Source organism: Marmota flaviventris, chromosome 2, assembly GCF_047511675.1.
Source record: "Marmota flaviventris isolate mMarFla1 chromosome 2, mMarFla1.hap1, whole genome shotgun sequence".
In the NCBI taxonomy this organism is placed as follows: domain Eukaryota; kingdom Metazoa; phylum Chordata; class Mammalia; order Rodentia; family Sciuridae; genus Marmota; species Marmota flaviventris.
The window spans coordinates 81,508,981-81,521,830 of NC_092499.1; the positions used below are offsets into that span (position 1 = coordinate 81,508,981).

The window sequence follows — 12,850 nt, forward strand, 5'->3', positions numbered from 1 at the left end:
ATGCTCTAACCCACTTGAAATCACTTATTTGACCATTAGACATTTGATTCCTTTTCCTTATCAAACAAATTGAACACAAGACCATAAATGCATGAACTCTAATAGAAACAACAAATGTATCTAGATACAATGTATGCATGCAAACAAGATGTATGAAATTTTAAATAGATTTCTCATATTCTGTGCCTCTCTGTCTGAAAAACATGCAATAATGTTAATGGCACTTGTATTAATTAAAATGATTTATTTGTAAATATCCATTTTCTCTCTTTCTATAGAAACCAACATTTACTGCTTAAATGTCCATACCCTGAAAACTATCCCTGATTAAAATATCATGTTTTTTTTTTTTTCAGATGATTTTCATCTTAGAGGCTTTCTGAAAACTTCTGCATGAATATGAAGAACAGCTCTACGATATCTGAGTTTGTTTTGCTAGGGCTCACCAGCACTCTGCAACTGGAAATTTTCTTCTTTTGTATATTTTTGCTGGCCTATGCAGCAATCATGGCAGGAAACCTTCTCATTGTGATCACTGTGACCTGTGACTCTCACCTTCATTCCACACCAATGTACTTCCTCCTTGGAAACCTCTCCTTTCTTGACATGTCTCTTTCCACCATCACGACCCCTAAGATGGTGGCAGATTTCCTCAGGGAGAAGAAAACTATTTCCTGGTGGGGCTGTATGGCTCAGATGTTCTTCCTCCATTTCTTGGGGGGCAGTGAGATGACTCTTCTCATAGTTATGGCGGTTGATCGGTACATCGCCATCTGCAAGCCTCTTCACTACACAGCCATCATGAGCCGCAGGGTGCTGGTGGGCTCTGTGCTGCTGTCCTGGGCTGTTGGCTTGGTGCACACCATGAGCCAGATGGTCTTCACTGTCACCCTGCCCTTCTGCGGCCCCAACATAGTGGACGACATATTTTGTGACCTTCCCCTGGTAATAAAGCTTGCCTGCACTGAGACCTATGTTCTGGAGTTGCTGGTAATTGCTGACAGTGGCCTCCTGTCCTTCATCTGCTTCACACTCTTGCTCATCTCCTACTCTGTCATTTTGGTAACTGTGAGACATGGATCCTCAGGTGGGCTCTCTAAAGCTCTGTCCACACTGTCTGCTCACATCACCGTGGTCACTCTGTTTTTTGGGCCCTGCATCTTCATTTACACTTGGCCCTTTAGCAGTGTTTCAGTGGATAAATTTCTTTCTGTGTTTTATTCGGTCATTACACCCTTACTGAACCCCATTATTTACACTCTGAGGAATCGGGAGATGAAATCAGCCATGAGCAGACTGAGGACCCAGTGTTTCAGCTTCAGACACACTTTCTAGACAACAATCATGAAAATGAATGGTATTAATGGAAATCTCATGTAAATTACATTTCAGAGTAGGCTGATATTATTTTGTCTTATTTGTAAGTTTTCTAACAGTCATATTGCGCACTGAAATCATTTAATATCATGTTCCATCATTATATTTTTATATTTAGTTTTATTGAAAGAATAAGTTATCCCATTAAAATTCAACTCAGATTGAGTTTTAAAAAATTCAAACTTATCAATAAATTAGTAAATTGTTTCTTTAAATGGAATAAAGAATAAAGTAGAAATACTGGCTCATTAACTATATTTAGTAACCCAGAAACATCTAATATTAATATTCTTCACATAAAGAACAATTAAATGTAAAATTGTTTACTTTATGGATCATTCAGTTAAATTCTCTAGATTACTAAATATAATTAAAATTATATAGATCATTCTGAATTTATAGGCACATATACATTTATTTAGATTTTTTTTGTCTTTTAATTGTGATAAGATTAATTTTGTAAATTTTTTTTTAGTTGTTGATGGACACACCATATCTTTATTTATTTTTATGTGGTGCTGAGGATCCAATCCAGTGCCTAATCATATGAGGCATGCACTTTATCACTGAGCTACAGCCCCAGCCAAAGATTACTTTTTAACAAGGCTGGCACATTAGTTTTATGAGCAGTAAGATCCATAAAGCAAATGTTATCCACTGAAAGAAATTCCACATAACAAATAAATTGTTCATAACGCAATTTGGCTTATTCTTTTATTTATATGTGTATTACATTTTCTATTCATATTTGTTCTCGTATTTCTCTCTGGAAATATGAACACTACTTTTGTGTTAATCCCTCTTGTGAATAAAGAATAAATGAAGAAACAACAATGAATTTCAGGCATTTCCCTCTCAACAAAATAGGAAGATCCAAATGGATTAAGATGCATAAAGAAAGTCATAAAGTATAATAAATTAATAAATTTAGACCTGTGGTTCATTGAGATTAGAACTGACTTTCTAGGCCTATTGATATGAAATTCAAAATGTCCATCTTTATCAAAGACCTCATAATCTCTTAGAGGCTTCATACAATACTTCTCTGTCACTGTCTCTTATGCAATATGTGAGCTACAGTAACTAGAGCTAAGGATGAATTCACAGTCATATGTGCAAGGCATATGTTATACTAAATTCTTTTCTCAAAACTGAATTGAGGAAACTGGGAACAGAGCCCCTGGGAACACAGGGCATAAAAGTATCTATTTCTAAAGATTAATATTTATTTTAGAGTTAAATGTGGATATTGATAAATATGTACCCTTTTCAAATTTGTAACATTTTAGCACATTTGATTCAGATCATCTTTAATTAATCTATAATTAATATTTTGTTATGATATAATAGAAATATAATTTGATATGGCTTATGTATATGTAAAGATAGATAATAGGTACATATTTAATATATTTGAATGCGTTGATATATTTAAATATAGATATCTAAGTGTATCCAAATTATATACACATAAAAATTGTATTTATGGATAAATATAAATACATGTTCTATAGTTAATTTTAATAGGTCAACTCATTTGGCCCAAAGCACACACAGAGATAGTTGGTCAAGGATTATTTTGGGTATTTTTGTGAAGGTGTTTTTTAGATGAAATTAACAATAAAATGGGTAAACAGTAAAAGAGAGTGTCCTCCATGACTTCCCCAAGCAGAGCAGAATTCTTCCTAAAGACCCTCTTTGGAACTCAAACTGCATATATCCTCCTGAGCCTCCAATTTACCAGTCTATCTCATTAGAATTTGTTCAGCCTCTACAACCATGAGAAACAATTCTTTAAAAAAAATGTGAGGATTGCAGGTTCAAAACCAGTCTCAGCAACTTAAAAAGATTGAGTCTCAAAATAAAAAGTTAAAAGGGACAGGGGATGTTGCTCAGTGGTTAAGAGCCTCTGGGTTTAAAACTAACAAACAGACAAAACAAAACAAATCTCTCTCTCTCTCTCTCTCTCTCTCTCTCTATATATATATATATATATATATATATATATTATTTATGTATAAATATATATACATGTTCTATAGTTAAGATATATATATATAGTATTTATATATATTATATATATTTATATATATTATATATATAGTATTTATGTATAAATATATATACATGTTCTATAGTTAAGATATATATATATATATATATATATATATATAGAGAGAGAGAGAGAGAGAGAGAGAGAGAGAGATTGATAGATAGATAGAAACATGTTGTTGATAGTGTTTCTCTGGGGAACTCTAAATCAAATATATACATTCACACACATACATATATATTCATATGTTTATAAATTATAAGTATACATAATATCATAATATATAAAACTTTATCTGAATTTTGGAAATAAGTTTAACATGGGATGCCTTTTTACTCCTAACATGCTCTTTGTGTATTTCCAAAAGCAGTGCAATTTTTAAAATCAGGAAATTGCATTAATGTTTTAGCAAAATTTAATCTATAGATCTTATTCAATTTTGTGATCAGTTACCTGAATAAAGTCATTTTAGAAAAGAAAAAAGACATCTAGAGCAGAATCTAATCCAGAGACACAGAATGTATTGCATTGCCCTGCCTCTGGATTATATATTAATCTTCAACCATTCCTTAATTGTTCCTTCATATTCATGACGTAAAAGCAACATAGAAATTTCCCATGTTCTTTATTAGAGCTGCAAGTCTCAGAATTGCAATAAATATGGTATGGTAGGAAAATAAAAACGGAACCTAATTTAAAGCGTCTCTGATATGTTATCTCAAAACCTTGGCAAGCCTTGTCTCTCTGGCAGTAGTGTTATTCCCCATATCAGAAAGTGTTCTAATCTGCTTCAGGCGGATGTCTCAAAAATATTTTTATAGTTCCTCAAGACATTCATTTATTTTCATGTCTGTGCCATTACTGGTTTGAGGGCTTCTATTAATGGCTATAACCAGATAAGGCAACAACACTAACAACAACAGAAATCATAGGCCAATATTCTTGATGAATATAGTTGTAAATATCATCAACAAAATACTAACAAACTGAATCCAACAGCATATTAAAAATTATTTGCCATGAGGAAGTGGAATTTACCCCAGGGATTTAAGTAGGTTTCCACATACACAAATAAATAAATGTGATACACCACACCAACAGAATGAAAGCCAAAATGTATGATCATCTCAATGTACACAAAAAGGCATTTCAAAAAATTCATCCCTTTGTGGAAAAAAACCTATGAGTGAGTTAGTTATAGAAGACACATTTCCCAAACTTAAGAAAACATGCATAATAAGCCAACAACTAACCTTATACTGACTCTACCATTGATCTGAATTTAATGTCTTTTCCGAGTACTATTAGGCAATGATTAAAAATCTATCATGCCCAGAGTAATTTTGCATAACAAAAAATAATAATTGAAAAAAGAAGTCAAATTGTCACTTTTTTTGAGATGATATTCTTATGTAAATAAAACCCAAAATATTCGACCAAAATTATTAGAACTAAAAACCATGGAAACAAATGATAGTCCATTTTCTAGAAAATGCCATAATTTCATTATTTTTTATGGCTGAATTCACATTTTCTTAGTCCATTCATCTGTTGATGAACACCTAAGCAGGTTCATCTCTTAAGACCAATATTTTGCAAGGAGATTGGGTTAGTAATAAAAAGTTTCCCATCAAACAAAACCTTGGACCTGATGGATATACTACTGAAGATTTTGAAGAAGAAGTAATAACAATCTTGCTCAAACTTTCTAAAAAATTTTTTAAAAGGAGTATTTCCAAACTCATCTTTGAGCAAAGCATTACACCAATGTGAAAGCCACTAAAAGAAAATAATATTATAGATCAAACAGACCAAAACAGACATGAAACTAGATCTTTTAAAAACCAGAAAAATATTAGCAAACTGAATTTAACCATACATTCAATTGATCATTTATCTGTTAAAAGGAATTTATTCTAAAAAATCACAGGTAGCTCAACATATGCAAATATAAAAAACGGATATAGCAAAATAACAATGTAGGAGAGCAATAACATGTGATCATATGAACACATGAAGAAAAAGCATTTAACAAAATTTAATATTTTTTCTTATAAAAACTCAAAATATTAGGTCACAAATGATAAGCTCTTAGCTTGATGGAAAACTTAAAGTGTTTCCTCTAAGAACAAGAATAGAAAAAAAAAGAGGATTACTAGTCTTACCATTTCTATTCACATATAGTACTAAAGTCTGAGTAAGTGCAATTAGGCAAAAGAAAGAAATAAAAAGTATCAAAATTGGGAAGAAATATGTAAAATTGTCTCTGCAAATGACATGAAGCCATATATAAAATCCTACAGAATTCATTGATATTACAACTGAATTTAATAAACTTGCAGGATACAAAATCAATATATATCAGTATTATGTCTATATACTAACCACATAAATTGGAAAGGAAGTCAAGAAACAATCTCAATTTTAATAGCTACAAAATAAAATAGTTAGGGAATAGATTTAACTAAGGGACTAAAGATTGTGTTGAAAATACAAATAAATATAAATATATCTAGAATTCATACATTTAAACAATAATCTTATTAAAATGTCCACATTCATCATAGAAACCTACAGGTTAAATGTAACCCCTGTTGAGAGCCACAGCCCAATCAGCCCAGCAAACTTCCAGCTGATTGACTCCTCTGCAGTGATGATCATTGGGCTGTTTCCCGCCCTTTCAGACCTCGGAGCTGCTCATTTGGGGGACTCTTTTGGCTCCGCCCATGTGATCCAGCCAATCAGCCTCAAGAGCAGGAGGAGCCGGTGGTGGCAGTTAGGCTCTGAGGGAATTCCTGAAGAGCTCAGTGTGGTGCAGGGTGTGTTCTAAAAATAAAGTTCGTTTCTGCTTGACAAGTGGCTTGGGAGTGAATTGTGCCCAGCCAGACTGCAGCAACCCCCATCAAAATTCCAAAAATGCTTTTTCAAAGAAATGGGGAAAAAAAATTCCTAAAATTTATTTGGATCCAAAAAGACCTTGAAGAACCAAGGAAATCTTAATCAAATTGGCAAAGCTGGAGGTATCACACTACTGAAAATCTGTGGTAATCAAAAAAGCATGGTGCTGACATAAAAACATACACATAAATCAACAGAACAGAATAATGAGCACATGAAGTATTTCATGAATTTTTGGTCAATTTATTTTCAACAAAGATGCCAACAACAAGCAATGGGGAAAAGATAGCCTTTTGAGGGAAAAAAAGGGAATGCATGAAAGGATGAAGAAACCATAATATTAAAATTATTTTAAGTCAGTGATTTTTAAATTATTTTTGGTTGTAGATGAACATAATACCTTTATTTTACTTTTATTTATTTTTTATGTAGTGCTGAGGCTTGAACCCAGGGCCTCACACATGCTAGGCAAGCGCTGTACCATTGAACTACAACCCCAGTCCCATGACTATTTTAATAACACTCAAAGTATATTTCAGAACAAACAACATTACCAGATACAAAGAAGCTCATCTCATAGAGACAGCACTCACTTCTTTCTCTTGCCTAACTGCACTTACTCAGGATGACATATCAGATGTAATCATGTTTGTCTCTAATGGAGTTTTAAAGTATGTGACAAACTGATAGGACTACAAAGAGAAAGAGGCACACACAAAATTTTGTATTAAAAAGCATTATAACCACCACTCACTAATTAATATAATTAAAGATTCATCTTTGATCAACTAATTCACTATAATCTATGTATACATGAAAATATGACCAAAATGTCACAATACTCATTCTCTTTGAAGCGCACAGCCATTTGAAAATTATTATAATGGTCAAATAAACAAGTTTCCATTAATTCTAAAAAGCATTCAAGTTACCCAGATTTGTACACAAATCCACATAGCACTGTATTTGCAAAATCTCCAAACTGGGAATAACATAAATTTCCCACAGCATGTGAACAGGTAACAAAACTATGTTTTTAAAGTATAAGAGCATTCAGCAATACAAATTAAAAACATATATATTCTTTTGAAACAAATAACAGCATGACAAATTTTCAAATAAGTATGATGGGTTAAAGAAGTAAGATTCAAAAAGTGGACACTCTACTTGATTTCATTTACATAAAACTTCAAAATATGCAAAATTAGTAATAGAGTACAGGTGAGTGGTTGTCTGTGGAGATAGGATGTGTGGAGTTGTTGGAAAGGGAGCTTTGGGGGCTGAGGCACATGTCACCATCTAGACTATGATGATTTTTTTCATGGTTGTACATATGTATCCACACCTATCAAACTGAATTTTTTAAATATGAGTAGTTTGTTATATGTAAATGTACTATTATAAAGACATTTTAATACCTAATAGGTTAAAATGAATGTATTTTAAACTCACATTAATGTCCTTTTAAAAAACTTAAGATATCCTAATAATTTTACATCCAGTTTGTAACAATTAATATCTCATGTTATCAGAATAAATTGAAAGATACTGGACATTTGACCAAGACTCCCTACCTGGCATGTACTAGAAAACCTTGGCATGTACTAGGACACCCAAATATATCATGGTTTTCTGTTTGTGGTCACATGTCACACTGTCCAGCATATGATCTCCCTTGCAATTGGAAATAAGATTTGAATTAAATATTATTATACAGATAGAGTTAGAGATCAAGGTTGCAGAAGATATCTCCTTAGTATTTTATTGATCAAATGCTTAGTTTTTAAAGCTTCACTAATTTTTTAAAAATTGGACTAATTTACGTGGGGTTTAACTTGACTCCTTGTCCTGAGTATTCAAGATTATGCAACACTTGATATCATTCTTAACAAAGAAATCCCCAGGAGAATTTTAAGATAATTATTTCCATGATTTTGTTTTGTTCAGAGCACAGAATAGATAAATTTCACCCAAGGGATGGCTTCATGTGGTAAATATAGGTCATGCTGAGGGAGAGCATTTCCACAGACACTGTCTCCACCAAGCAATGGATGTCATCACAAGCACACATGAGAGGAGAAGAAAAGAGAATCTCATCTAAGCAAAAATTTGGGGTTGAGTAAGTCATCTCATCTCTCTAATTTTGTTTTCTAATTCTTAAAACAAGTTTATGCCTTATCTTAAAATTCCCAGTATACTTGGAGTTGAAAATACTTTTTTTTTTATCTTTTGACATTTTCAATAAACTATTTATGGGTTTTCTCCTACTATTCTGTTCCTGCTTGTATTAACAGTGCACACACCAATAAAATGTACTGCTTCAGAGATGTTGTCAGATCTATCTCAGGAGATCACAATTACTACTTTCTAATCAACATGAGCAGCTTCCTGCTACCCTAGCTCAAATGGTCCCTGCCTTTTAAAAGATTAAATACCCTAGCTCAAATGGTCCCTGCCTTTTAAAAGAGTAAATACCCTAGCTCAAATGGTCCCTGCCTTTTAAAAGAGTAAAGTTTTCCTTTGTCTGTTTGTTTAATACCAGAGAATAGATAACATTTAGCTTAGAAAGAGAAGTAGAAAGGATTGCAAACCTAATGAGAAGTGATATAAACTGAAGTCATAAGATTAAAACGGATAACCTTAGAACAAAGGAAAATATTGTGAGCTACTAGACTAGTTCTGTGTATCTCATGAGCATACATTTCAGGCAACCTATTATATTTTCTAAATCCTAATATATTCTTGCAAAAATACAAATATTGAGAATATCACAGAGTTTAGAGATTTTATAGTTAAAAAATCTTTGCAGATGAAGAAAAAAAACTTTATTACATCTAGAGAGAAACAAATACTTTTGTTACTGAATTAATTTTTTTTATTTCTGTATTTTAATACTCCTAAAAGAGTAACTCAAACTGTCTCCTTTTCCAGTGTTCAGTTTTATTAGTACCAAAACTAACATTAGCCCCTTTTATGAAAATTATTTCTAAATTAAAGATCAGAATTCCAAAGATGCTTTAATAGAATGTCCTATTGCCTCTAGTTTCTCTAAAATAGTAATAGCCCCTTCTGGAAAAAAAGGTGAAAGGTGAAACAGTGATTATGCTCTTGGAAGACCAGTAGCATGTCTAATACACCAATCACATTTGAATACCCTGCACTTGCTGAATAGAAGAATGTGACATTAGAGAAAATATCAGCAGTAAGTCTTTTAAAGAAAGGGAATTGCATACATTTTGCTAACAGAATTCAACAGAGCTGTAAAAGTGTTGCCCATAGCTCTGGAAACAGAATGGTTTTGAGATCCACTATAAACAAAAGTTAAAGGAAATAACTAATATTTATTAACATACTCACAGTACTTGAAGATATTATGTGTTTTCTGTATATATTTTTTAACTTATTTATGAAATGTATTAGGTTGACTATGATTATTTTATGGATAAGGAAATGGAAACAGAAGTAGATTTAATATAGGCTAAAAGATCAAAAGGGACAGAGATTTCAGTAGTATATAATGTTAAAATCTAGGGTTATTCTATTAAAAATTGGTTAATATTAATATAGTAATAATAATAATTTGTCCATCAATATTTTGAATATAACAGTTATAAAACTAATTTTCTTTAAAATACATCTTAAAAACATACATAGTCATCTTTTAGCAAATTATTCTCTCAAACACATTTGAAATTATGCTTTGTCCATTAATTGTTATCTATGTAACTTATTCCAACAGAAACAGAGTTAGTTTTGAAAAGTATACTTGAAAATTTATTGTTTACAAGAAATTAATTTTGATAAAAGTTCAGATTGTTCAAATTTTGCAGGAGGCATGAATCTATTTGGTGAAATATTAGTTGATTTTCTTTATAATTTGAGTAAATAGAGCTGAAAATATGTGTATTTACAAATTATGAGACTATTAATCTGTGTCTCCTTTTCCCTAGCAAACTTTGTGTTGCTTAATTCCTTTAGGAAATGTTCTTTATTCCTTCTATTTGTTCTTCTATCTTCCTCTCTTCTTTCTTCCTTATATACTTATTCTTCTAACTCCTCAGTAAAAGAGGAGGAGGTACTAACTCAGAAAACAGTAATGGTTTTTATTATTAACACTATGCTTGACCCCATCCTGGTGATTTCCAGAGGTAAAAGAAGATGAGACACACAAGTTAAATAATACCAAGGAGATTTAAGGAAGGGAGGAAAATGGGCAATTATTTTTCTACCATTAATCTTGAAAAACAAATTGTCATTTTACTTAAGACATCAATATAAGCAATATTGGTGTAACTTCACGTTCATACTCAGCATTACCAAAAATGTATTTAATTTACTTATGTATGTAATTTATTCCTAGCTTATGGATAATATATAGTTGATAGACAGCCAGCCAGATACATGACATTTTTAACTTTCATGTTCAGGAGACTAATATTTCAAAGCCTAGATATTTCATTAAATACTTTAATATAATTTCTATTGATAATCTTGAGTTATATGTACCTTTCAGAGTCCATCAAGATGGAACCTAAGTCTGAATTGCCTTCACTTTGGTTAAAACATTTCTACATGACTCTATATTAATATTGTTTCTAATCCATTCAGTTCACAAAATAAACACTTTTAAAATTTTTATTAATGATAAATTATGCACACAGTTTTGCATGCAGATCATTATGCCAGGATATTGATTACTTGGCCTTGAAGGTATTTACTATATGAGTTTCTCTCATAAAGGTTGTCCCAACATTTATTTTTGAGGGAACAACTAAAAATTTAATTTTATGATGTCATATAGTAGAGGTTCCATTGAGGCTTGAAGTAGTTGTTACACAGATTACAAGAAAGTGTAAGATTCTATCATATAATTTATACTGAATTTCAAAGTGTTTCCCATCATCTTCCCAAGTATATGATTTAATTTTTGTTATATAGTATAATGATTGCTGGTGCTACACTCAGACCTATTTTCCAGGTGACTACCATAATTTTTTTAATCCTTTCATAATCCTTTTCTGCTTTCCTTACTGGCTTCTTGGGAGAGTGCTTGCTCAGCAAATCATTTGCAAGACAATCTCTCTTAATGTCTTGGAAAGTTAGCTTCTCTTTAGGGCATAATACAATTCACATTTAGCCAAGATTTCTCCTGAAATCATACTTTCTAATTTCAGATATAGATGATAGATTTCAATGTGCATATCAACTTCTGAAAGTTATATACATTTTCTCATTCTACTATTTAATAATCTATCCTCCTCTCTAGGTTATTTCAGAGGGAACACTGAATGAAATGGACGGAGAAAATCAGTCTGTAGTGTCAGAATTTGCACTTGTGGGACTTGGACACTCATGGAATATGAAGGTGTTACTTTTCATGATATTTTTGATGCTTTATTTTGTCATTGTAACTGGAAATATTGTCATCGTGACCTTAATCATCACTGACCCTCATCTCCATTCCCCCATGTACTTCTTTTTGGCCAACCTGTCCTTTGTTGATATGTGGCTGTCCTCAGTCACCACTCCTAAGATGATCACAGACTTTCTCAGGGAGAACAAAACCATTTCCTTTGCAGGTTGCATGTGCCAGATCTTCTTTGCCCATTTCATTGCAGCAGGTGAGATGGTGCTCCTGGTGGTCATGGCCTATGACCGCTATGTGGCCATCTGCAAACCACTCCACTACTCCACCATTATGAACCTGCAAAAGTGCATTGGGTTGGTGGTTTCTTCCTGGACAGTTGGCTTTGTGCATGCCATGAGTCACATAGTTGTAATTGTGCGGCTGCCTTTCTGTGGCCCCAGGGAAATTGACAGCTTCTTCTGTGATATGCCTCTGGTGATCAAGCTGGCATGTATGGATTCCTATAATTTAGACCTTTTAATGAATGTTGAATGTGGATTCGTAGGCATAACCTGTTTTATTCTCTTGCTGATATCTTACACATATATTCTTCTCAGTGTTCACCAGAAATCTAAAACTGGTGCATCTAAGGCCCTGTCCACCTGCAGTGCCCACATCTCAGTAGTGGTGATCTTTTTTGTACCTTGCATCTTCATCTATGTGTGTCCACTCAATATCACCTGGTTAGACAAATTTCTAGCTGTGTTTTACTCTGTTTATACACCTCTTCTCAATCCAGCTATTTATACTATGAGAAATAAAGAGATGAAAATTGCTATGAAAAGACTCTGGAGCTATTACATGGGTTCCCAGGGAAAGACTTAATGCCCCAAAACTCATTGCATGTACTTCACGGTGACAATGCATTGATCCTATAAAATAGGCTTAAATTCAGGGAATTCAGTTTATGTCTACAATTATTTCTAGTCTCCATATGCAATTATATATTCAATGTAATTCAAGGAATTTAACATTTACTGATCAAACAGAAACACTCTTACATATTTCCATAAAATCCATATATGAAAGATCCTTCTTTGGGGGGTAAATTATTGGACTCATCTGCCTATATCACTAACAATGTGAAGAAGACCCTAAAATTGGTTTAACTAACT

The 12,850-nt window shown here is 32.5% G+C and overlaps 2 protein-coding genes across 2 annotated transcripts; both read left to right on the forward strand.

Annotated features, from left to right (window-relative positions):
- Positions 1-393: 393 nt before the first annotated feature.
- On the forward strand, positions 394-1,335 carry LOC114084781 (olfactory receptor 4K13-like). The gene has a single exon (XM_034637096.2). The coding sequence runs from the start codon at positions 394-396 to the stop codon at positions 1,333-1,335; it is 942 nt and encodes a 313-aa protein (XP_034492987.2).
- A 10,283-nt stretch (positions 1,336-11,618) lies between these two features.
- On the forward strand, positions 11,619-12,560 carry LOC114085011 (olfactory receptor 4K14-like). The gene has a single exon (XM_027926166.1). The coding sequence runs from the start codon at positions 11,622-11,624 to the stop codon at positions 12,558-12,560; it is 939 nt and encodes a 312-aa protein (XP_027781967.1). The 5' UTR covers positions 11,619-11,621.
- Positions 12,561-12,850: the final 290 nt, after the last annotated feature.